The sequence below is a fragment of the Vipera ursinii genome, assembly GCF_947247035.1.
Source record: "Vipera ursinii genome assembly, chromosome: 6".
NCBI lineage: Eukaryota > Metazoa > Chordata > Lepidosauria > Squamata > Viperidae > Vipera > Vipera ursinii.
The window spans coordinates 5,172,829-5,199,338 of NC_139515.1; the positions used below are offsets into that span (position 1 = coordinate 5,172,829).

At 44.5% G+C, this 26,510-nt stretch overlaps 1 protein-coding gene across 1 annotated transcript; it reads left to right on the forward strand.

The window, feature by feature from the left end:
* Positions 1-26,308, forward strand: ABCD2 (ATP binding cassette subfamily D member 2; the record flags this gene model as incomplete). The annotated part of the gene is made up of 11 exons (XM_083366541.1): positions 1-1,300; positions 1,393-3,023; positions 4,335-4,515; positions 7,357-7,478; positions 10,282-10,450; positions 14,151-14,245; positions 16,725-16,870; positions 21,552-21,697; positions 24,258-24,342; positions 25,116-25,241; positions 26,098-26,308. The coding sequence occupies 11 exons, from the start codon at positions 1-3 to the stop codon at positions 26,306-26,308; spliced, it is 4,212 nt and encodes a 1,403-aa protein (XP_083222667.1).
* Positions 26,309-26,510: the final 202 nt, after the last annotated feature.

A 26,510-nucleotide genomic window follows, 5' to 3' on the forward strand; every position in this document is an offset into this window, starting at 1 on the left:
ATGCTTCCACTTGGTGGCCTTCCACCCCCAGAATTCCCCACCCATCATGCTTCCACTTGGTGGCCTTTGACCCCCAGAATTCCCCACCCATCCCGCTTCCACTTGGTGGCTTCGACCCCCAGAATTCCCCACCCATCACGCTTCCACTTGGTGGCCTTCGATTCCCAGAATTCCCCACCCATCACGCTTCCACTAGGTGGCTTTCAACCCCCAGAATTCCCCACCCATCACGCTTCCACTAGGTGGCCTTCGACCCCCCCGAATTCCCCAGCCATCACGCTCCACTTGGTGGCCTTTGACCCCCAGAATTCCCCACCCATCACGCTTCCACTAGGTGGCCTTCAACCCCCAGAATTCCCCACCCATCATGCTTCCACTTGGTGGCCTTCGACCTCCAGAATTCCCCAGCCATCACTCTTCCACTTGGTGGCCTTCGACCCCCAGAATTCCCCACCCATCACGCTTCCACTAGGTGGCTTTCGACCCCCAGAATTCCCCACCCATCACGCTTCCACTAGGTGGCCTTCGACCCCCCCGAATTCCCCAGCCATCACGCTCCACTTGGTGGCCTTCGACCCCCAGAATTCCCCACCCATCATGCTTCCACTTGGTGGCCTTCAACCCCCAGAATTCCCCACCCATCACTCTTCCACTTGGTGGCCTTCGACCCCCAGAATTCCCCACCCATCACTCTTCCACTTGGTGGCCTTCGACCCCCAGAATTCCCCACCCATCACTCTTCCACTTGGTGGCCTTCGACCCCCAGAATTCCCCACCCATCACGCTTCCACTTGGTGGCCTTCGACCCCCAGAATTCCCCACCCATCACTCTTCCACTTGGTGGCCTTCGACCCCCAGAATTCCCCACCCATCACTCTTCCACTTGGTGGCCTTCGACCCCCAGAATTCCCCACCCATCACTCTTCCACTTGGTGGCCTTCGACCCCCAGAATTCCCCAGCCATCAGGCTTCCACTTGCTGGCTTTCGACCCCCAGAATTCCCCACCCATCACTCTTCCACTTGGTGGCCTTCGACCCCCAGAATTCCCCACCCATCACTCTTCCACTTGGTGGCCTTCGACCCCCAGAATTCCCCACCCATCACTCTTCCACTTGGTGGCCTTCAACCCCAAGAATTCCCCACCCATCATGCTTCCACTTGGTGGCCTTCGACCCCCAGAATTCCCCACCCATCACGCTTCCACTAGGTGGCCTTCGACCCCCAGAATTCCCCAGCCATCACGCTTCCACTTGGTGGCCTTCGACCCCCAGAATTCCCCACCCATCACTCTTCCACTTGGTGGCCTTCAACCCCAAGAATTCCCCACCCATCATGCTTCCACTTGGTGGCCTTCGACCCCCAGAATTCCCCACCCATCACGCTTCCACTAGGTGGCCTTCGACCCCCAGAATTCCCCACCCATCACGCTTCCACTTGGTGGCCTTCGACCCCCAGAATTCCCCACCCATCACGCTTCCACTTGGTGGCCTTCGACCCCCAGAATTTCCCACCCATCACGCTTCCACTTGGTGGCCTTCGACCCCCAGAATTTCCCACCCATCATGCTTCCACTTGGTGGCCTTCGACCCCCAGAATTCCCCAGCCACCCATCTTCAGGGAAACCCAGCTTGAAGGCAACCAGGCAGCCCAGCGGGCTGCATTCCCACGCCCAGCCTGCCCTGCACGGACCCCTTCATTCCCCCCCCTCCCGCCCCCGAGTGTGGGGGTGTCTTCGGGGAGGACCACCAGCCCGGAAAGGGCGTCCCCGCAGAAGGGCCATCCCGCAGCTCCGCACCCCCTCCCCCCGCACGGAGGAGCATCCCCGGCTTGGCATCTCTCCCAGGCCCGACCCGCAGCTTCTGCTCGTGGGGAAGCGTCCCCCTTGCCGGTGCGGGCGCGGCCAAGGAACGGCGGAGGAGGTGGAGCTTGCGGCGACTGCACCCGAGCGGGCAATCGGGCGGCGGAGGTTGCCGTGGCATCTGCCTTGCCCGTCCGTCCGTCCGTCCGCATCTGCGAGTCTCCGGACGGGACGATGAGCGCCAGCTTGCCAAGCGTGGCCGAGCGAGCGCCGGGCTGGAGCCGGGCGAGCGCGGCGAAGAGAGCGGCAGCCTTGCTGGCTGCGGCGTACGGGCTGAAAATCCTCTGGCCGCTGCTTTGCAAGCGGCTACGGCGGGCAGCGGGGACGCAGCGGGCCCAGCCTCGCCGGGCCTGGGATGGAGCTGCGAAGGAGGAAGAGGAGGACGAAGAGGAGGAGGAGGAGGCGGTGGGGTCGTTGTCGTTGCCTCGCCGCGGGCCGGCTGCAAGCCGAGCTTCGCCGGCAGCCAACGCGGCATTCCTCCGGCAGCTGCTGGCCCTGCGGAAGATCTTCTTCCCGCGGCTGGCCAGCGCCGAGAGCGGCTGGCTGGGCCTCCACTCGGCGGCTCTGGTCTCCCGCACCTTCCTCTCCATCTACGTGGCCGGCCTGGACGGGCAGATCGTGAAGAGCATCGTGGAGAAGCGTCCGCGCAGCTTCGCCTGCAAGTTGCTCAAGTGGCTGCTGGTGGCCATCCCGGCCACCTTCGTCAACAGCGCCATCCGCTACCTGGAGGGCAAGCTGGCCTTGGCCTGCCGCACCCGCCTGGTGGATCACGCCTACCTGACCTACTTCGACCGCCAGACCTACTACAAGGTGACCAACATGGATGGCAGGCTGGCCAACCCGGACCAGTCGCTCACCGAGGACATCACCATGTTCTCCCAGTCCGTGGCTCACCTCTACTCCAACTTGACCAAGCCCATCTTGGATGTGGGACTCACCTCCTACACCCTCATCCGGACGGCCCGGGCCAGAGGGGCCAGCCCTGTAGGACCCACGCTGCTGGCCGGCCTGGTGGTCTACGCCACGGCCAAAGTGCTGAGAGCCTGCTCCCCCAAATTTGGCAAGCTGGTGGCGGAGGAGGCCCAACGGAAGGGCTACCTGCGCTATCTCCACTCGCGGATCATTGCCAACGGGGAAGAGATCGCCTTTTATAGAGGGCACAAGGTACCGTAAGAGGATGGAGAGAAAGAGTGGGGATCTAAGCTGGTTTTGTTGCTGCCGCTGTAATTCTTGGTAAATCTTTCCCGGGAACATCTGCTGGGGCAAAAAAAAACACAACCCACTGAATGAATGGGGTAGCCAAAATCTAAAGCAGGGGTCTTCAAACTTAGCCCTTTCATGACTTGTGGACTTCAATTCCCAGAATTCCTCAGCCAGGCCTGGTTGAGGAATTCTGGGAATTGAAGTCCACAAGTCATGAAAGGGCCAAGTTTGAAGACCCCTGGTCTAAAGCAATGTTAATCAAACTTGGCAATTTTTAAGATGTGTGGACTTCAACTCCCAGAATTCCCCAGCCACCTCACTGGCTGGGGAATTCTGAGAGTTGAAGTCCATACATCTGAAAAGTTGCCAAGTTAGTTTGAGGAACACTGCCCTAGTGGTTGCCAAATTGGGTCTTTTCTCTGTACTCGATTAGCAAGATTGTTTTTATTATTATTATTATTATTCCCAGCAGAACTGTCCGGAAGGGGGTAAGAGAAGGCAGCCGTAGGTTAGAATTCCTTAGGTAACTCCCCAATTTGTATTACCATATTTTTTGTGCTTGGCAGAAATTAAATTTACTCACAGGATGAATTTCTGTTCTGTCAACAGTGGTGGCTATAAAGCAGGTCTGTGGACATTGAAGAATGTGTAATCTGTCATCCTTCTGTGGGAACCTGTGATTATTCTTCCTCCACATTTCTCTGTAATTTGCACATTAATCTTGTAATGTAGACATTTAGTTCACACAGAGACACTTTAAATATTCTCCCCACCAACTGAATCAAGCTTGTTGCAATCCTGTATCTTTTTGCCTCAGGGTAACATCAGTTAGTCCTTGACTTACGACCTCAATTGAGGCCGAATTTTTTGTTGCTAAGTGAGACAGTTGCTAAATGAATTTTGCCGCATTTTACGACCCTTTTTGCCACGGCTGTTAAGTGAATCTGGCTTCTCCATTGACTTGGCTTGTCAGAAGATCGGAAAAAGGGGATTTATGCAGCCGTCATAAATCTGAGTCAGTTCCCAAGCGCCCGAATTTTGATGCCGTGACCACGGGGGGAATGCCGCAACGGTCATAAGTGTGAAAAACGGTCCTAAGTCCCTTTTTTTTCCAGTGCCGTTGTAACTTTGAACGGTCAATAAATGAACTGTTGTAAGCTGAGGACTACCTGTAAGGGGCCTGTCTGATCAGTTTTTATGGGATATCCTTATAGATCACATTCTTGTAGCAACTGCATTTTTTAAAAAAATAAAATAAAATAAAATTCACAGGTTGAAATGCGCCAACTTCAGAAAAGCTACAAAGCGCTGGAAGAGCAGACGAACGTCATTTTGTCCAAGCGCTTATGGTACATCATGCTTGAGCAGTTCCTGATGAAATACGTCTGGAGTAGCAGTGGATTGATTATGGTGGCGGTCCCTATCATCACCGCAAAAGGATTTGCTGATGGCGGTAAGATTGCTTTCATCGGGATTTTGGTGAAACGGGAGCGTGGGAAGAAGGGAGATATCTTACAACCACAGTTGAGCCCTAAATTTCTGCTGCTAAGGGAGACATTTGTTAAGCAGGTTTGCCCCATTTTACGACCTTTCTTGCCTCCGTTGTTAAGTGAATCACTGCAGCTGATAAGTTCGTAACCTGGAATCTGGCTTCCCCATTGACAGCCCGTCAGAAGGTCGCGAAAGGGGAATCACATGACCCCGGGACACCGCAACAGTCATAAACACCAGTTAGTTGCCAAGCGTCTGAATTTTGATCATGTGACCACAGGGGACACTGCCACGGTCGTAACTGAAAAATGGTCATAAGTCACTTTTTTTTCCAGTGCTGTTGTAACTTTGAATGGTCACTAAACCAACGGTTGTTAAGTCAAGGACTACCTGTAGTTACAATGCCAATAAATGTAATACTGCTCCTGTGTAAATGAGTTTTAAACCAGTGATTATTATTACCTGATACATTGGTAAGAGTGATGGCTCTTCATTGTTTATTTTAATTTGGCAGAATAATCCATGTCCCTCACCTAACTTCATTGTTGTATGTGAACAAGACCAGGAAGTCAAAAAAGAAATCACGGGGGGGCGGGGGAAGGCAAATCACACTGACATTTGAAGTGCTATGCCATTTTTTAACCTAATATTTGTTTTTGTGTTTTTTTTAAATCCCAAAAATTATTTTTTGTTTGGATTAGAATGTTATGTTATGTTGTGTTATGTTATGTTATGTATGTTATATATGTTATGTTATGTATTGTTCAATCACATCTGATTGCGCATAGCTCTTTTTCACTAAGCTGGATCAATGGTATAATCCATTCTGAAAAAAAGAGACAGGAAACTTCATTCAATACATAGATAATAACCAGAGAGCCCTGTGGCTCAGTGGTTAAAATGCAGGATTGCAGGCAAACTCTGCCCACTGCCTGGAGTTTGATCCTGATGGGACTCAAGGTTGACTCAACCTTCCATCCTTCCAAGGTCGGTAAAATGAGGACCCAAATTGTTGGGAACAATAAGCTGACTCTGTAAACCGGTCAGAGAATTCAGTAAAGCACTGTGAAGTGGTATATAAGTCTTAAGTGCTATTGCTACATAAGCTGCCTTTAACACTAGGTCTAGCTTACCCCCTACTGCCAATATCAAGATAGTCCTTGAATGCCACAAACCCAGATGCAACCAGGTAGTACATCCAGATGTTGCCTTAAACATGCATTTCATGACCTTCTATTTTCACCTAGACCAGGGGTAGACAACCTTGCCTCTTTTATGACTCGTGGACTTCTGGGAGTTGAAGTCCACGAGTCATAAATGAGCCAAGGTTGCCTACCCCTGACCTGGACCTCATGGAGAAATGACCCAAACATTCCTCTGCTGTCAACACATAAGGAAGCCAAAATCCAACTCCAGAAAACTCTTACGAAGGATTTTGCCATGACTTTTCCCCAGAATAAAAAAAATGGAGACCCCCCCCCAACTAACGGTCAGAAGCCCCCTAAACATGAAAAGGCACCTTGAATCTAACCGGGATAGTCATTTTTCAACCAGGCTTCACAGGAGTCTAACCTTTTTTTTTATTAAAGAGTTTTATGAAAGTTACAATATTATCCCATCCCCAACCCACCCCTAAACCCCCCTCCCCCTCCCCCACTTCCCAAAGCTGATTACAGGGTTACAAATATATAATAATCACAAACTAACTAACATTGATCAACTATCTACATAACCAAATACATAATACACTTTAACCCGCCTATAACATGATTACAAACACTCTAAGAATATCCAACTTATAATAAATAAATAAATTATAACAATCTAAAGTTTACTCATAAGCTAAATGGAACTTTTTAGTCCCATATTTTTTCTGAATATAATCTATCCATCTTCTCCAAACCGAAATGTATCTTTCTTGTGAATGATCCTTCAAGTAAGCAGAAATCTTAGCCATTTCTGCTAAATTTAACACTTTAAGCGTCCATTCCTTTATAGTAGGCAGGCAATCCTTCTTCCGATATTGCCCTACCAATAACCTCACAGCTGTTATCAAATTCAACATCAAATTAATTTCTTTAGTATCACCATCTGTAATAACACCCAATAAAAATAATTGTGGAGTAAACTTTTATCTTTCTCTTGAAAATCTTTTGGATGTTCCACCAAATTTTAATCCAAAAAGCTTTTAGATTTCTACAAGTCCACCAAATATGAAAATAAGTAGCATCCAAACTACCACATCTCCAACATTTGGGCTGTAAGTTGGAATACATACAAGACAGCTTTTTAGGATCCAAATGCCATCTATAAAACATTTTATAAAAATTTTCTCTTAAGTTTTGGGCTTGAGTAAATTTTACATTTCTAACCCAAATTACCTCCCAAACATCCAATGGGACACAGGAGTCTAACCTTAACTGTAGGTGCAGATCTCCGTATAAAATTTAAGCTTCATCAACCTGTTTCAACCTAATGCTAGGCTCATCTTTTTATTCATATCAATATTTTGTGTACTCAAAAAATACTAGGAATGTCTTGTGACTATAAAAGAAATCCCCAAAGAGCTAGACGGGGTCTTCAAACTCGGCCCTTTTATGACTCATGGACTTCAACTCCCAGAATTCTTCAGCCAAGCACATTGTCTGAGGAATTCTGGGAGTTGAAGTCCATGAGTCATAAAAGGGCCGAGTTTGAAGACCCTTGTACTCCCAGCCATTTTTTTCCTTCTTCTATCGTATTAGAATATTTCCAATAAAATATTGAAAATATTGCTTCCATTGATTGTTTTTCTCACTGACAGATTTGGACAGTGGCCAGAAACAAGCCATGGTGAGCGAACGAACGGAAACCTTCACTACCTCACGAAATTTGTTAGTTTCTGGAGCAGATGCCATTGAAAGGATTATATCTTCCTACAAAGAGGTATTCCATTCGCTTACTCTCTTGGTAAACAGAAAGAGTGATATGTTGTCAGGATCGTAAGACGTTCCTAAATATAAGGTTTGCCTCCTGGGCGACTGTTTTAAGTTACGTGCAAATGAAAAAAAAACCCAGCAAAATTCAAAATATGTCGTGAATGCTTGGATGCATTCCAGAGTTAAATTTGGGGAAATAATGTCTTTTTAGGATCCTCTGTTGTGACTAGTTAGGATACTCTTGGCTCCTGTCCTAGGCCTAGGCCGCTTTATGACTTGTGGACTTCAACTCCCAGAATTCCTGAGGGGAAAGGGAGAGGTTTTCATGCTGAGCCATGCTGGCTGAGGAATTCTGGGAGTTGAAGTCCACGAGTCATAAAAGAGCCAAGGTGGCCTACCCCTGCTATAAAGCAAGGATAAATAATGTGAAATTAACAAAAAAATCAATGAGTCCCAAGCACAGGTAATCCTCAAATTACAAGCACAACTTCTGTTGCTAAGCGAGACAATTGTTAAGTGAATTTTGCCCCATTTTATGACCTTCCTTGCCAACTGCGGCAAGAAAGGTCGTAAAATGGGGCAAAACTCACTTAACCAATGTTTCACTTAGCAACAGGACTTCGGGGCTCAGTTGTGGTCGTAGGTTGAGGACTGCCTGCATTTCAAAAGATCTGATCCCCCGAATAAATTTTGTAGATTGTGAGAAGATGTCAGAATCCATTTATATCACATTTCATAAATGTATAGGTAGAACAATGTGCTTATTCTGGGGATTCTGCCATCTCTCCGAAGGGGGGGGGAGAGGATAGACTTTAGGCATCTTCAAACAACAGGGAACATTTGAACAAAAAAGGAAGCAATAACCATAAAACCAAGGAGAGTTCCCTTTCCCATGGAAGGGCCTGACATCTGACCAAATGGATGAGGGGAGGGGCTGAAATGGGAATGCTTTATATAGGATTGAAATGTAACTTTGTTAGATTCCGTCTTGTATTGCCACAATCGATTCCATCCTAGTAAACATTTTCCTTTTGGACTAAACTTGCATCCAAGAGTTCTTATTTCCTAAGATGTGGCTCCTCAATCTTTCAGTAGTCAGTCACCAGACACTAGCTGAGCAACTATCCTCTTTCTGAGGTCAGTTTGCAAAATGAGAATGCTTACTCTTCCTTTGGGATGCTCTGCTGAAGCCTTATCCTTTCTCAGAAATTGTGCTGTTTTCTGCAGAAGCCCAGGGCTGTTCTGTTCTATTCTATTCTATTCTATTCTATTCTATTCTATTCTATTCTATTCTATTCTATTCTATTCTATTCTATTCTATTCTATACTATTCTATTCTATTCTATTCCATTCCATTCCATTCCATTCTATTCTTCTATGCCATTCTATTCTATTCTATTCTATTCTATTCTATTCTATTCTATTCTATTCTATTCTATTCTATTCTATTCTATTCTATTCTATTTACTCTACTATTCTATTCTATTCTATTCTATTCTATTCTATTCTATTCTATTCTATTCTATTCTATTCTATTCTATTCTATTCTATTCTATTCCATAATTATTCTATTCTATTCCATAATTATTCTATTCTATTCTATTCTATTCTATTCTATTCTATTCTATTCTATTCTATTCTATTCTATTCTATTCTATTCTATTCTATTCTATTCTATTTACTCCTATTCTATTCTATTCTATTCTATTCTATTCTATTCTATTCCATTTACTCCTATTCTATTCTATTCTATTCTATTCTATTCTATTCTATTCTATTCTATTCTATTCTATTCTATTCTATTCTATTTACTTCTATTCTATTCTATTCTATTCTATTCTATTCTATTCTATTCTATTCTATTCTATTCTATTCCATTTACTCCTATTTTATTCTATTCTATTCTATTCTATTCTATTCTATTCTATTCTATTCTATTCTATTCTATTCTATTCTATTCTATTCTATTCTATTCTATAATTTAGTGTCCTATTCTATTTTATTCTGTTCTGTTCTATTCTGCTGTGCATAGAATTCCATTCCATTCCATTCTCTGTTCTATTCTGTTCTGTTCTATGGAAGCTCACTAGATCACCTTTGGCCAATCATTGTCTATCAACTCAACCTACCTCACAGGGTTGCTGTGGTGAGAGATGGGAGCAATATGCATGCCATCTTGTGCTTTTGAACAACAGGCAGGATGTAGAATTAATTAATTAATTTCATCAGGTCCTCTGGCTCAGGCATTCATTTGTTGCTGCCATTTCAAGGAATCATATGATTGAAGTGCTGACGATTATTTGTTTGCAAGCAGAATTTGTTACCATTTGAGACAAGCAATCAGTTCTGATAGACGGGGACGTCTTAGGATATAATTAGATCCAAAATGTTCTTCTACATTTCCTTTACATTTCTTGCGTTCCCCTATAGCCAATTAAACTCCACATTTCTTAGTAAAGTCGGAGTTTAACGGCTCCATTTCTGCAGCAGAAGAAGGTGTGTGTATAGTTTCAAATTAATATCCTGCCCCAGAACCTGTCGGAATTTTAAAAAGGCTTACTGATTCAGCCATCAAACTAATGGAAATTTCATACCTTACTTTAGTTTAAAACCTGAGTTTTGTGGATCCTCTGTTGTGAAGAGAAAAAAATATCTGATGATGAATTCAGAGATTTTGTTCTTCATCAAAAGCCAGATTACAAAATGCAAATTCAAGCCTTTGCAGTAATAAGCCAAGCATTTATTTTGGTACTTGATCCATATAACTTATCATTGTGGCTTTAACTTGCGATTTGTTTGTTGCTTTGCAGATTGCAGAGTTAGCCGGCTACACTGCCCGTGTTTACAATATGTTTACAGTTTTTGAGGAAGTAAAGAGGGGCATTTACAAAATGTCCAACCTTACTGCAGAACGGGAAAGCAGCCACAAGAAAAGGAATAAAGCCAAACAATGCATTAATGGCCCCTTAGAAATCAAAGGTAATCGATACGTTTCTGTTTCTTGATTATTATTATTTTTAATATTTCACATCTGGGTACAATTTAACATGGAAATGGTGAGACAGTTTATATCTGTTCTTAAGTATATGTGTTTCTCACTAGCTTTGTGCTGCTTTTATAAACAGGCATTTATTAAGAGATAATCTATACGTTCGCTGTCACTGGCAGTGGATCCAACGGAAAAGGATAAATCACTTCTAGCCAAAATTAACAGGCAAAGTTCTTTAGCCCGGTGTGTCTTTGCCCAAAATAGGATCTGAGCCAAAAAGGTAGATTAGTATTTCTTTATTTATACATTAACAAGGAGAGGCCCACCTAGATACAAGTGAGGATCCCTTAAAAGGGTAAAGAATATACAATGATATACAATCCCAACATACTCTGTATGTTGGAATGTGTCCTTTCATTGTTTAGCATCATTTGACTCATTGCTGACATTATGGATATTACGTGAAAATTCATGAACGTTATATGAAATGTAATATTCTTAGCGTGATCCTGTTAATACCTAATTGCATATTCAGTGGGCATGTTTTTGCATAATAAGGAGGCATAATGAGTAACTAGCAACTGAATGGACTTTAATGCTGCATTAAAGCTTTGAACACAGATAACTGTGGCTAATTTCAGCGTGTGAGAGAAAGAGGGCAACTGCCAATTTTGTACAACGTTGAACAATAGCATTAGAATAAATGAATGAAGTAACAAATGAATGCGTAAATAAATGAAAGGTTAAAACATATGAAGAATGGTTGCAGGAATTAGGTGGGTCTAGTAGTTTAATAAGGGACGCGGTGGCTCAGTGGGTTAGGACGCTGAGCTTGTCGATCAGAAGGTCGGCAGTTTGGCGGGTCGAATCCCGAGTGCCATGTAGCAGAGTGAGCGCTTGTTACTCGTCCCAGCTTCTGCCAACCTAGCAGTTCGAAAGCACGTAAAAAATGCAAGTAGAAAAATAGGGACCACTACGGTGGGAAGGTAACAGCGTTCCGTGCGCCTTTGGCGTCTAGTCATGCCGGCCACATGACCACGGAGACGTCCTCGGACAAGCGCTGGCTCTTCGGCTTTGAAACGGAGATGAGCACCGGCCCCTAGAGTCGGAAACGACTAGCATGCCTGTGCGGGGGAACCTTTACCTTTACTAGTAGTTTAATGAAAAGAAGGACAAGGGGTGACATGATGGCATCGCCCAATATTTGAAGGGCTGCCACAAACAAGAGGGGACATCCTATTCTCCAAAGCACCTGAAGGCAGGACAAGAAGCAATGGCTGAAAGCTAATCAAGGAGAAAAGAAACTAAGAACTAAGGAGAAGTTTCTTGGCAGTGAGAATAATTAACCAGTGGAACGACTGGCCTCCAGAAGTTGTGGGTGCTCCAACACTGGATATTTTTAAGAAGAGACTGGACCACTGTTTGCCTAAAATGTTATAGTGTTTCCTGCTTGTGCAAGGGGTTGGACTAGAAGACCTCCAAGGTCCCTTTCCAACTCTGTTCTTGTTAATATTTTAAAAAGCATACTATTTTATTGGTATAACTTTTTTACTTCAGCTAAGACCCCATGCTACATCTGTTAACATTTTAAAAATAGCCCCTCTGTGCTTGAATGCTATCTAGCCAGGCTGAGGAATTCTGGGAGTTGAAGTCGACAAGTCAGGCCAGGTTTGAAGACCCCTTGCTCTTAATACAATCCTTGACCTTTGATGGTGTGAAGATGAAGTCAAGAAACTCTCTTTAAATGAAAAGTCAAAAGGAAGGGGCTGTTCAGATGATTCAAATAAACATCCACGCAGACTTTCCCTTATCCAGTGGCTATATTGAACTACAGCTACCATCCATTTTAATGCACGATGACCACTTAAAAGCATAACGATCGATCAATGGCAAAGAGCAATTTACAGGATCATCAATGCGCTTAGCGCAGAGGTATTTTCAGGACAGGAGGAGGGAAGAATGAGATGACAAAAAATAATAATAAATGAAACCACTGTGCCCTTGTGATGCATATTCAACCCCCTTTTTGCATGCCTTGTTATATCACATGCCCAACCCAACATTTCTGTTTCTAAGCAAGGAGGCAGCTGTTTCGTGAGTTGGGCCCCATGTGCATGGGTGGTGAGTTATGCATGGCTGGCTGGGGAATTCTGGGAGTTGAAATCCACATGTCTTAAAATTGCCAAGATTGGAAACCTTGCCCTAGGGTGATATCAAGGGTAGAGCTAGTTGGGCTTTGGAAATCAATTCATATCTATATATCTATCATCTATCTATCATCTATATCATCTATTTCATCTCTATCTATTTATCTATCTGTCTATCTATCTATCCAGTGCTTTTTTTGTAAAAGAAAAAGGTGCCTGAACTCACACATGTCATAGAAAACCACATTGCCTACCCTACAAGGTACTATCCAAAAAAGGTGCTGGAACTTCGTTCTGAGCGTTCTATGAGAAAAAAAGCCCTGTATCTATCTATCTCATATATATAATCTATTTCATCTATATCTATATATCATATATATCTCCTCTGTATCTATCTATCCTCTCTCTCTCTCATCTATCTATCATCTATCTATCTATCTATCTATCTATCTATCTATCTATCTATCTATCTATCTATCTATCCTCTCTCATCTATCTATCTATCTATCTATCTATCTATCTATCTATCTATCTATCTATCTATCATCTATATCATCTATCTATCTATCTATCTATCTATATCTATATGTATCTCTATCTCTCTATATACGTATATATACATATATTTAGGGACGCGGTGGCTCAGTGGGTTAGGACGCTGAGCTTGTCGATCAGAAGGTCGGCAGTTTGGCAGGTCGAATCCCGAGTGCCGCGTAACAGAGTGAGTGCCTGTTACTCGTCCCAGCTTCTGCCAACCCAGCAGTTCGAAAGCACGTAAAAATGCAAGTAGAAAAATAGGGACCACTCCGGTGGGAAGGGAACAGCGTTCCGTGCGCCTTTGGCGTCTAGTCATGCCGGCCACATGACCACGGAGACGTCCTCGGACAAGCGCTGGCTCTTTGGCTTTGAAACGGAGATGAGCACCGGCCCCTAGAGTTGGAAACGACTAGCACACACGTGCGGGGGAACCTTTACCTTTTTATACATATATTTACATACATACATACATACACACATACACACACACATACACAGTATATGGGAGCATGAACACAGCCTAGTATCCGAAGTTTTAAAGAAGTTCGTCTTTCCCCAGCTTTATAGCACTGACTTTTGAAGTCCTGCATGATGCTAGGAAAAGATTTGGCTGCTTGAAGAAGTAGTAGAAGGGGCTATGTTTGGACTTGTGTCTAACCTGAATTCTTCAAATCATACTGGGAGTATTGTGTAGACTTATCTAGAACCATTTCCTAAAGTGTCAAATAAAAGTTAGCACCATATAACAAATTTGTAGGGTTCCTCTATGCTGGGTATTGGTGCAAGTTCTTCATATAACCGAAGACTCAAAAGTCCAGCCTCTTCCTTCATCCCATCTAGAATTTAGGAAGGCCTTTTTTGTGTGAAACTCACCCGGTAACGAAGGTCTGTCTGCAAAACAGCCTTTCCCAAAACAATAACTTCCTTTTCTGCGCTCCGTGTGTGTCTGCTTGCTCTATTAACGTACTTTGTTCTTTTTGTCTTTTTCTGTTTTTTTTACTTATAGGAAAAGTAATAGATATTGATCATGGGATTATCTGTGAAAATGTCCCTATAATTACCCCAAATGGAGATGTGATGATTTCCAAGCTAAACTTCAAAGTAAGATGCTATGCAGGAACCTTCTGATTGTTGTCATCCCAATTAGCACAAAACGAGCACAGAGTTCATGTACCTTATGTTAAATACTTGGACAAGCATATGGAAAATGGGGAGATCAAGCAAGGTAGGCATAGCAGCTTGACGACAGAGGCAGAAATGTTTAGTTTATCCCATTATAGGTAGTCCTCGACCTCAGCTGAGCCCAACATTTCCGTTGCTAAACGTGGTTAAACAAGCTTTGCCCCAATTGACAACCTTTTTTTTTTGGGCAGAGCTTTGATGGAATCGCTTCAGTTGTGAAGTGAATCATGGGGTTGTTAAGTAAATCTGGCTTCCCCCAGTTGACTTTGCTTGTTGGACGCCAGCCGGGAAGGTTACGAAGGACGATCACGTGACCCCGGGACACGGCAACCCTCATAAGTACGTGCCAGTTGCCAAGCATCCGAATTTTGATCACCTGACCTTGGGGATGCTGCAACGGTCTGAAAACTGGTCCTAAGACACATTGTTTTCGGTGCCATTGTAACTTTAAACGGTCGCTAAACAAATGGTTGTAAGTCTAGGGTTGCCTGTATAGGTCTTCCAGGACCTATGTATCTCCTAGTCCAGGGATAGGCAACCTTGGCTCTTTTATGACTCATGGATGTCAACTCCCAGAATTCCTCAGCCAGCATGGCTCAGCTTGGAAACCTCTCCCTTTTCCCTCAGCATGGCTGGCTCAGGAATTCTGGGAGTTGAAGTCCAGAAGTCATAAAAGAGCCAAAGTTGCCTACCCCTGGCCTACTCTCCATGTTCTGCGAGTACATGAGAAGTAACTACAGCGACTGAACGTGTTTGCAGTCAGTAGTTATGAAAACTCCTGTTTATGTATATGGGCCTTATTGTATAAATTGAGCTCTCTCCGTCATTCAGTTCACAATCCCCACATGCAACCTGGTACATGGGGCCATATCTTATCTCCCTCAGTGTCCTGATCGATATATAATATTAAAATAATGCCCGTAGCAATACATAGATTCGCTTAACGTCAACCCCCTTTCCTTAGTTGTAAAATCGGCTCTCGGCTGATGGATGTCTCGACTTATGACCGCTATGGCTTACATTGGAAATTCTGTGCTCCTTTAGAGTTGTAAATCAAGGACTACCTACATTGTGGAATATGGCAATTCTGAATTCATTTTTTAAACTGTGCCATTTAAGCTAGGAACTGCCGCTACAATCTAAGAAGTGCCCAGAATTGAGATTCGACATCAACCTTAGCCTGTTGGAATGTATTTTTTCCCCCTGTTCTCACAGAGAGACCGATGCTCCTGTTTTTAAAAATAAATGGGCTTGATTGTTACTAAAATAGGAAGCAGTAATAAGATGCAAATTGTAATGCACGGTACTGCCTTTCAGTTTATGTTTCAATGGGCAATAATAGCAATTTTAGGTCGATATTTATATATCAGTTGATATCCATAGCTGATGTCTAAGTAGAATTGGGTACCATGAGGGATGCAGATAATTAACTGTTAACATATGTTGTGAAAGATACTTTTGGGGGGGGGGAAATTGTTGCTTCAGTACACTTCAGTTGTGCTTGAATTTCTTATGCAAACTAAGGATCCAGACTGGGGAGTGGGAACACACCAAAACTTAGGGTGAATCTTAGTCATTGAATCAGCATGTTCGAGGGTGCGGGGAGAACGTATGGATGGTGTCAAGTCATCTTGATAAAAAAGAATCCTGGTTGTGCAGTGGTTAGGATGCAGTATTGAGGGCTAACTCTGCATTCCTACAGCCAGGGGTTCGATCCTGATGGGGCTCAAGGTTGACTCAGCCTTCCCTCCTTCCGAGGTTGGTAAAATGAGGACCCAGATTGTTGGGGGCAAATATGCTGACTCTGTAAACCGCTTAGAGGGGGCTGTAAAGCACGGTGAAGCGGTATATAAGTCCTAAGTGCCGTTCCTATTGCTATCTCTGCCATGGTGGCACAGTGGTTAGAACGGAGTATTGCAGGCTGACTTTGCATTCCTACAGCCAGGAGTTCGATTCTGACCAGCTCAAGGTTGACTCGGCCTTTCAGCCTTGCGAGGTCAGTAAAATGAGGACCCAGATTGTTGGGGGCAACACGCTGAGACTGTAAACGGCTTAGAGAGGGCTGTAAAACACTATGAAACGGTATATCAGTACTATTGTTATCTCTGCCCTAGTGGCGCAGTGGTTAGAAGGCAGCGTTGCAGGCAGACTCTGCCCACTGCCAGGAGTTCGATCCTGACTGGCTCTACGTTGACTTAGCCTTCCCTCCTTCCGAGATTGGTAAAATGAGGACCCAGATTGTTGTGGGGGGGGGCAACACGCCGACACGGTAAACCACCGAAAGAGGGCTGTAAAGTCCTACGGAGCGGTATATCAATCTAAGTGCTATTGCGATAAAAAGCCAGGCAAAAAGAAGTAGTCTTCCCAAAGTGATTGTGTCTCTCACTCCGCTTTGCAGGTTGAGAAAGGCATGCATCTCCTAATTGCCGGTCCCAATGGTTGTGGGAAAAGCTCGCTTTTCAGGATTCTAAGTGGTTTGTGGCCCGTCTATGAAGGGGTTCTTTACAAACCACCTCCCCAGCATATGTTCTACATTCCACAAAGGTTTGGAATTTTTCAATTCTTACAAAATCGGTTCATAATACGGGAGTGGCGGTGGTGGTGGTGGTGTCTACGGGCTAAACCATAGGATGAACAGTTGAGGGATGGGTATGGTTTATGTCTAGTCTGCCAAAGAGGATAGCAGTCTTCCAGTACTTAAGGGGAAGAGAAAAGAGGGTTGACCTATTCTCCAAAGCACTTGAGGACAGGACAAGAAGTAATATCTTGGAGCATCATCCAAGAAAGACCCAACCTAGAATTAAGGGAAATCTCCTGATTGGGAGAACGATGAATCATCAGTGGCATGGCTTCAGAAGTTGTAGGTACTCCATCACTGGAGAGTTTTCAAGAAGAGACCGGACAGGCCTTTGTCCAGAATGGTGTAGGCCGGGTCTCCTACTTGAGTTGGACTAGGAAGACCTGCAAGGTCTCTTCCAACCCAATTAATATATCTTCTGTGTCTTGCTGAAAGTAGCCCCCTTCCCCCAAAATAACATCCCAAAGGGAAAGAACATGTCCTACGCGGAAAGTTTGTGAAGATCACCTTGGATTCTTAGATCGGTGGAAAAGTCTCTGCATTTTCCACGGTGTAAGGAATCCTACAGTGTGCAGTGCGGGGGGTGGGGGGGAGGAGGGTTGGATTTGATGACCTCTGGGGTCCATTCCTATGATTTTGTGAATAACTGCGTATCCTCAACGTACTGAATTTTTGGATGGCAGAGTCATTGATTGAGATGGGTGGCTACAGAAATGGAATGAATGAATGAATGAACGGATGGATGAATGAATGAATGAATGAATGAATGTTGGTGATCTCACCCATGAAATATGTTAAACGTTCAAGAGGAGGGGAGACGACCTTAAGGCCTCAGGCACCCCACATCATAGGGCCTAGCTAGACCTCTCCTAAACGCCACTTCGACTGGCCACAGTATCTTCCCACACAGAAGACTTTTGCACTTTTTGCACTTCTGTAATGGAACAATAGTCGGTCATTTTTTTTCCCCTTCCTGTGTCAGCAGGATGACTTCTAATTATAATCTCCTGCTATGGAAAAAAAAATACGCTAAGCTCTGTGCTGGATAAGTTGTGCTAACGGGTATAAACTAATTACACTCGGTTGTAGTAACTGAGCTCTTTGAAATATTTAACAGACCCTGCTGGATGCTGGGGCAGAAAAGCTCACTGACAGTTATTTAGGCGCAGATCAATTACTCATCCGTTAAAGAATTGTGCAAAAAAAATTAATCACCTGGCCTGGCCTGCTCTTGAGCTAATTTCAGCGGAGAAAGTAGCATATTAGTTTAAAAAAAAATCCAAGAACCATCAGTAGTGATGGAACAGATTTCGTGGGCGTGTAAATATGACTGATGGATCCGCGGATTACAAATATATGGACTAGGGTTTGAAAGGATTTATATACATCTAAGAGAGACAGAGGATGATAAGACGGTAGAGAGTGCAGGAAGACGTATTTCACAGCTTTTTTTTTGCTTGCTTATTTTTAAATTTTTCCCCTCCTTTTCTTTCGATCTGACTCTCGCTGCATGTAAAATTTTAAATAAACATAAATAATAATAATAATAATAATGGTGGTGGTGGTGGTGGGATCTTAAATGTAACTTGGAGAGTAGATGACACCAAAGACATGTTCCACCTGTATGGAATAACGGCTGCAAATCCTATAAATAATTCCCTTTTTTTTTTCAGCTGCCCGTATTTGCGTTTGTCGGGATGTAGGTCAGGATTGAGGCCTTAATCCTCCTTGTAAGAACATTAACGGTGAATTCCAGTGTTTTTATGCCAGCCGGCTTTTGTTATAAATGTGACGTTCTTAGATTACCTAGGACAGGGGTCTTCAAACTTGGCCCTTTTGTGACTTGTGGACTTCAACTCCCAGAATTCCTCAGCCAGCCATGCTGGCTGAGGAATTCTGGGAGTTGAAGTCCACAAGTCACAAAAGGGCCAAGTTTGAAGACCCCTGGCCTAGGAGATTCGCTGTTTTCCAGGGTTGTTTTTTTTCAAAATGCCCCAGACAAGTGAAGAGTTAGGCCAGAAATGGCACCTTTAAATTCTTCATTAAATGGGTGACAGAGTAGATGTAGGATGAGTTTGTGTGGTCCTTAAGTGTTCTTTGAGCTGGTTTTCTTGCAGACATTTCATGACCTAACTAGCTGTGGGGTTTGCTCTCATTTTATATACAAGTGGCTTGCCCCTGTCAGTATTGGTGGGAACACTCTGGGTTCAACCAATCAAAAATGGATTGATTCTAATCAATTCTTCCTTGAATAACAGAATAACAGTGTTGGAAGGGACCTTGGAGGCCTCCTAATCCAACCCTCTGCTCAGGCAGGAAACCTAGGCCATTTCAGACAAACAGTGGTCCAGTCTCTTCTTAACAACTTCCAGTGTTGGAGCACCCACAACTTCTGGAAGCAAGTCGTTCCACTGATTAATTGTTCTAACTGTTCAGGAAATTCCTCCTGAGTACTAGGTTGCTTCTCTCCTTGATGAGTTTCCATCTGTTGCTTCTTGTCCTGCCTTCGGGTGCTTTGGAGAATAGCTTGACTCCCTCTTCTTTGTGGGCAGCCCCTGAGATATTGGAGCACTGCTATCACCCCCTCGTCCTTCTCTTCATTAGACTAGACCAGGGGTGTCAAACTCAATTTCATTGAGGGCCGCATCAGCATTGCGGTTGCCCTCAGAGGGCCGGGTGGGTATAGCCTGGGTGGGCGTGGCCTACTGGGTGGGCGCAACTGGAGTGCGTATGGCCTACTGGGTGGGCATGGCCAGCTCTACATCATTGGCATCAAGGGTGCCTATGGGGGCCTGGGCAGGAGTGGGAGAGATCTGAGGGTCTCTGGCAGAAGGAGGGTCTCTGGGCCAGGGCCAAGGCAGTGGGGGCCGTTCCCTCACTGCTTCCAGGATGGCTTCGGGGGCCACATGAAACCACTTCGCGGGCCGGATCCGGCCCCCGGGCCTTGTGTTTGACATGTCTGGACTAGACATACCCAATTACAGCAACTGTTCCTTATTTGTTTTAGCCTCCAGTCCCCCGATCATCTTTGTTGCTCTTCTCTGCACTCTTTCTAGAGTCTCAACATCTTTTGTTTTTGTCCACACTAACATGTACCAATATTTTAGCTAATGCATTTTTACTTATTTTTTTTTTTACTTTGAGCCACCTTCCCAATGTTGGCTCAAAAGCAGGTCCAATTCCTTCCCAAGGCTATCGTGGGGTAGGCTGTGGTTTATTGTTAGCTAGCTTGTTTGAATTGGCAGCTCCTTGATTGGGGTACTGTTTATTGGTCTAGTGTTGGTCTAGTGTTAATCTCTGCTCATCTGGATATTGGTTGCTGGCAAGGAGGTGCGTGTAAACCTTGACTTACAACAGTTCATTTAGCGATGTTTCAAAGTTACAACGGCACTGCAGAAGTGACTCAGGACCCTTTTTCACACCTGCGACCATTGCAGCATCTCCGTGGTCTTGTGACCAAAATTCAGATGCTTGGCAACTGACTTGTATTTTTGACAGTTGCAGCGTCCCGGGGTCATGTGATCGCATTTTGCAACCTTCTGACAAGCAAAGTCAACGAGGAAGTCAGAGTCGCTGTTACTGACTTAACAATCGTGGCAAACAAGGTTGTGAAATGGGGGGAAAAAATTCCACTCAGCAACCGTCTCGCTTAGCAACAGGAATCTTGAGCTCAGTTGGGGTCTTAAGCCAAGGACTTACCTGTATTCTCTTGCCCCAGTGGATGATTTTTCTCCATTTTTCAAGGAGACAGTTTTCAACAATTTAACAAAGAGTGTTAACTGCAAGGATGCAGTTGAAGCCCGGTCATTTTTCATGTGCACAGTAAAACAAGGAGAAAGATTTAAATTGTGGCTTGAAGTTTTTTATTCCGCCCACCCTTTCCTTCCCCACAGATACCCCGATTGTCAGAATGGAATCAGGAATGTAAAACTTTACTGTTGGTTAGGCCAACGAGAGGCAACATTTTAGAATTCTTGTTGTCTAGTTAGATTTATCGACCAGTTTAACTTATTGCTAATAAAACAAACCAACTAACCAGCCAACAAAACACATCTTAAACACATCCCCATCTCTAGAGTCAGCCCGTAATTCCAGTCAAAAAGGTATCCAGATGATCAGACTTGGGAATAACTAGGAATGTTTATTTTTTTTTTTAAAAAAAGAGGCTGTATGAATTTGGAAAAAGAACCGCTTTCACATAGTCCACGAAAATTCTCCCATTTGTATCAGCTCGGTGTAGAAGATAGTAAAAATATGTATTTATTTTTTACTCAGTGTTCAGACTTCTTTGCTGCCCATCTTGCCTAGAGAATAGTTCCGACTTGATACCGATTTTTCTGTTTGCTGTGAATTTTCTTTCAAAGAAATTGGATCAGTTCTGCTTTATGGAAAGCATTCTTCTTAAGCCAGAATTATCCCCGCTAATAAACTCTAATGATTTCTTCTGTAAACAGTGCATTGTTTTTTTCGGGCAAGTTTAGGAAACAAATCATCCCCAGATAATTACAGTATTTAGAAACGTGGCGTTTAAAGCATTATTTGCTGCTGGGAGAACAGCAGCCTGAAATAGCAGGGTTGAGATGCGATATCCCAGGCAAGAAGAGGACAAATTCCAATTATCTTTTTTTTTTAAAAAATTTCTTCCAGGCCTTACATGTCCCTGGGAACGCTACGGGATCAAGTCATCTATCCTGATTCAGTGGATGACATGCATGAAAAAGGATACCAAGACCTGGATCTAGAGTTTATCCTACAGATAGTTCATCTGAATCATATTATTCAGAGAGAGGGAGGTATGCATTTCCCCTCCCCTGGGAAAATATGGCATATCGTTAGGAAGTTGGGATTGCAAAGGCCAATGAAACCAGGAAAGTCCGTCAGATCAACTGTCCTCCTGCAGTCCCAAAGGTGCTTTTTTTTTCCCCCCCAGGAGGCAGCTGGACTTTCTTTGTGTTTCTTTTGAAGGTGTTTCGCTTCTCATCCAAGAAGCTTCTTCAGCTCTGACTGGATGCTGGGGAGTGGAAGGATTTATACTCCTTGCAGACAGCTGGTCGTTTGTCTTCCTTTAGAGGGTTGTTGAAACCAGGGTCACCTTCAGCCAAGAAGGCTCCACACACAATTGCACTACTCATGTGACCCTGGTTTCAATGACTCTCTAAAGCAGGGGTCTTCAAACTCGGCCCTTTTATGACTCATGGACTTCAACTCCCAGAATTCCTCAGCCTGTGTGCCTGGCTGAGGAATTCTGGGAGTTGAAGTCCATGAGTCATAAAAGGGCCGAGTTTGAAGACCTCTGCTCTAAAGGAATGCAAATGACCAGATGTCTGCAAACGGTATAAATCCTTCCACTTCCCAACATCCAGTTAGAGCTGAAGAAGCTTCTTGGATGAGAAGTGAAATGTCTTCAAAAGAAACACAAGAAAGTATAACAACAACAACAACAACAACAACAACAATAATAATAATAATAATAAAGTTGGAAGGGATCTTGGAGGTCATTTAGTCCAACCCCCTGCTCAGGCAGGAAACCCTATACCATTTCAGACAAATGGCTGCCCAGTCTCTTCTTAAAAACTTCCAGTGTTTGAGCATTCACCGCTTCTGGAGGCAGGTTGCTCCACTGGTTAATTGTCCTCACTGTCAGGAAATTTCTCCTTAGTTCCAGGTTGCTTCTCTCCTTGATTAGTTTCCATCTGTTGCTTCTTGTCCTGCCTTCAGGTACTTCAGAGAATAGCTTGACTCCCTCTTCTTTGGGGCAGCCCCTGAGATACTGGAAGACTGCTATCATGTCCCCCCTCGCCCTTCTGTTCATTAAACCAGACATACCCAATTCCAGCAACTGTTCTTTATATGTTTTAGCCTCCAGTCCCCTGATCATCTTTGTTGCTCTTCTCTGCACTCTTTCTAGAGTCTCAACATCTTTTTTTATCTTGTGGCGACCAAAACTGGCCTTACCAAGGCCTTGTAAAGTGGTATTAAAGTGATCTTGATTCTGTCCCTCTGTTAATGCAACCTAGGACTGCGTTGGCTTTTTTGGCAGTTGCAGCACACTGCTGGCTCCTGAAAAAAAAGCACCTTTGGGATAACCATACTTGGAGGCTGAGAAACTCCATGGACATTTGTCCTGTGGATTCTGCAGGCATAAACAGGTCCCTGACCAGAATTGTCCGTGTCTTTCCTGTAGTTTCACATGCACCTTCAGAATCTTTTCTGGAAAGGCTAACTTTCCTGCAATAACTCTATAGAAGTAGTCCTCGATTTATGATGATTTGTTTTGTGACCGGTCAAAGTTACAATGCCGCTGAAGAAAGCGACTTACGACTGCTTTTCATACTTACAACTGCGGCAGCCTCCCCCTGGCTACGTGATCCAAATTCAGAAGGCTACTCTGAGTGAGACAGAGAATAGTAGGGTTGGGAGGGAGGGATCCTGGAGGTCTTCTAGTCCAACTCCTTGCTCAACTGACTCATATTTATGACAGTTGCAGTGTCCCTGGGGTGCGTGTGCGTGTGTGTGTGCGTGTGTGTGTGACGTGATCCCCTTTTGCGACCTCCTGACAAGCGAAGTCAATGGGAGAAGCCAGATCCGATTTACAGCCGGGTTACTGACGTAAAATGTGCAGGGCTTCCCTTAACAACCGTGACAAGAAAGGTCACAAAATGGGGCAAAGCTCACTTGAAATCGGTCTCACTTAGTGACAGAAATTTTGGGCGGAAATGGCGTCAGCCACTCAAGAGTAACCTCGTGGCGAGGTGGGCAGCCTCTAAATTGAAACAAAGAAATCAATCAATAAATGGTGGTCCTAAGTCAGGGACCACACCTGTATTTTGCTTCTTTCACCAAAGACCTCTCCGTAGCCTGGGCTACTTTTACGGCGTTTGGGGAACTCTTCTTTTGAGTTGGCCAAGGTGGCCTTAAAGGTAAAGGCAAAGGTTCCCCTGCACATCCGTGCTAGTCGTTTCCGACTCTAGAGGCCGATGCTCATCTCCGTTTCAAAGCTGAAGAGCCAGCGCTTGTCCGAGGACATCTCCGTGGTCATGTGGCCGGCATGACTAGATGCCAAAGGCGCACGGAACGCTGTTACCTTCCCACCGGAATGGTCCCTATTTTTCTACTTGCATTTTTACGTGCTTTCGAACTGCTAGGTTGGCAGGAGCTGGGACGAGTAACAGGCGCTCACTCTGTTACGCGGCACTCGGGATTCGACCCGCCAAACTGCCGACCTTCCGATCGACAAGCTCAGCGTCCTAACCCACTGAGCCACCACGTCCCTTAAGGTGGCCTTACCAAGGATGCAAAGAGTTTGTAAAATACACAGGAAGCCCCTCGTGACTTTTATGTCTCTTCCCGAAGGTTGGAACGCTGTGGTCGAATGGAAAGACGTCTTATCTGGAGGAGAGAAGCAGAGAATGGGCATGGCTCGGATGTTTTATCACAGGTAAGACTTAATATTTTTGATTTCAGCGAAGGATTCTGGGAGTTGAACTCCAGCCATCTTCAAGTTGCCAAGGTTGGAAAACCCTGGTTTATAAGCACCTGACACTATAAATGCAAGCAAAGAATTAACAACAATGGGATCCAGCAAAGCAAAAAGGATTAGACCTATTAAATCACCACTTGGTGCGGATTTCGTTCAGAAAGATTCTGAGAAAAGGGAAAAAAAATGCAACTAGAGGGCAACTGGGTGTGCCCTCTAGAAGCTATGGATTCCATCCAATGTGTCTGGCATTAGACAATCGATCACGTGCAACTTTCCAAGGACAGTAGGATGCTTCCTCTGGGCTGTATGAAAAGCCCTCAGTCAGCTGAAAGCAGGTTAGACGAAAAGAGAGATTTCAGCCTTATCTTCCTGTGGAGATCTGCAAGAAGGAAAAAAAAAACATTTTTAACGAGAAATATGTGGGTCGGGAACGGTGTGAATGAAAATCGGGGAGTGGTGCCGACAAGCGGCAAATGTAAATTTAGCGGCATTTCTTTTGAGAGGAGATGAAACAGGGACACCCATAGAGGCTTATTCTGGCAATCCAGTTGCTTTGAAGTGGAGAGACTGTCCATCCTGGCATCAGGAGAAACGCAAGAAAAATGGCTGTCGCTTCAAACGGTCGCTAAAAGAATGACTGTCAGCCGAGGAGTAGCTGTGCAGCATTCAGGGGAACAGCAAAAAAAGAAGGAAAAAAAAAAAAGAATAATTGTGTTTCTCTACTTTGCCAGGCCGAAATACGCGTTGCTAGATGAATGCACGAGTGCCGTCAGCATTGATGTGGAAGGAAAAATATTCCAGGCTGCAAAAGGTGCCGGCATATCCCTGCTTTCAATAACTCACAGGCTATCTCTTTGGTGAGTCCACTAGAGAGGAATGCACGCTTCCCTCTTCCCCGTCGTTCAGATGTGGCTTTAAGCCTCTGCTGCTTAAATTAAATAATAAATAACAGAGTTCTTCACACCTTGTAATTTGGAAAGGGTTTCCCAGTCAAGACCTCCCACTTTAATCAGCGGGAACGACTTGCCTCCAGAAGTTGAGGGTGCTTCTTCTTCTCTCCATTTAAGAAGAGACTGGACAGCCATTTCTCTGGAATGGTCTAGGCTGGGGTCTCCTGCTTGAGCAGGGGGTTGGACTAGAAGACCTCCAAAGGTCCCTTCCAACTCTGTTACTCTGTATTCTGTATCTCTCTCCCCGCCCCCGGGAAAGTTGGAGGGAGAGAGTACAAAACTGGCTGTAAAGAACTGTATGACCCAGTTGTGAGTATTTATTTATTTATTTTTGGGATTTATATGCCGCCCTATCTCCCGAAGGACTCAGGGCGGCTTACAACAATAAAAACAACAATACAAAAATTAAAAAAGAATTAAATAACAGCCCCAAAATAAATTAACTACAGTTAAAAATTAAAACATATTTAAAAACCCATCATCAATCCAGGTCAGCCTGATGGAAGAGAAAAGTTTTGAGGTCGCGGCGAAAGGACCGGAGGTCCGGGGCCATCCGAAGCTCAAGGGGAAGTTGGTTCCAAAGGGCTGGTGCTCCCACAAAAATAAAGGGAACACTTAACACAATGTACTGTATTTAATAGTAGGATGTCTTATTTTCTGTTCCCTTTATTATTTTTTGAGCAGTATATTAACGCAGGGGTCCCGTTGCTCGATTTTATAGTGAGTTTCCCCACCCCCACCCTTGCCTCTTTTTATTCTGCAGGAAGTACCATACGCACTTGCTCCAGTTTGACGGAGAAGGAGGCTGGCGTTTCGAAGAGCTGGACTCTGCTATCCGCTTAACTCTGAGCGAGGAAAAGCAGAGACTCGAATCGCAACTTGCGGGGATGCCAAAAATGCAGCAAAGGCTAAATGAACTTTGCAAAACTCTAGGGGAAGATTCTGTGTTTAAAACAGCGGATAAAGGAGAATAAACCCGTTAGGATTCTCCCCCTGCCCACAATATATATGACTAATTTACATTTACAAGGTGGATTGCCCGGGTTTTAATGGGCTTTGGATGTGCTGGGTTTCACCTCTCATAATCTGGTGCTATTGGGGGGATTCTGAGAGTTGAAATCCAACAGAATTGGCCAGAAACTAGATCAGGGTTCTTCAAACTTGGCCCCTTTATGA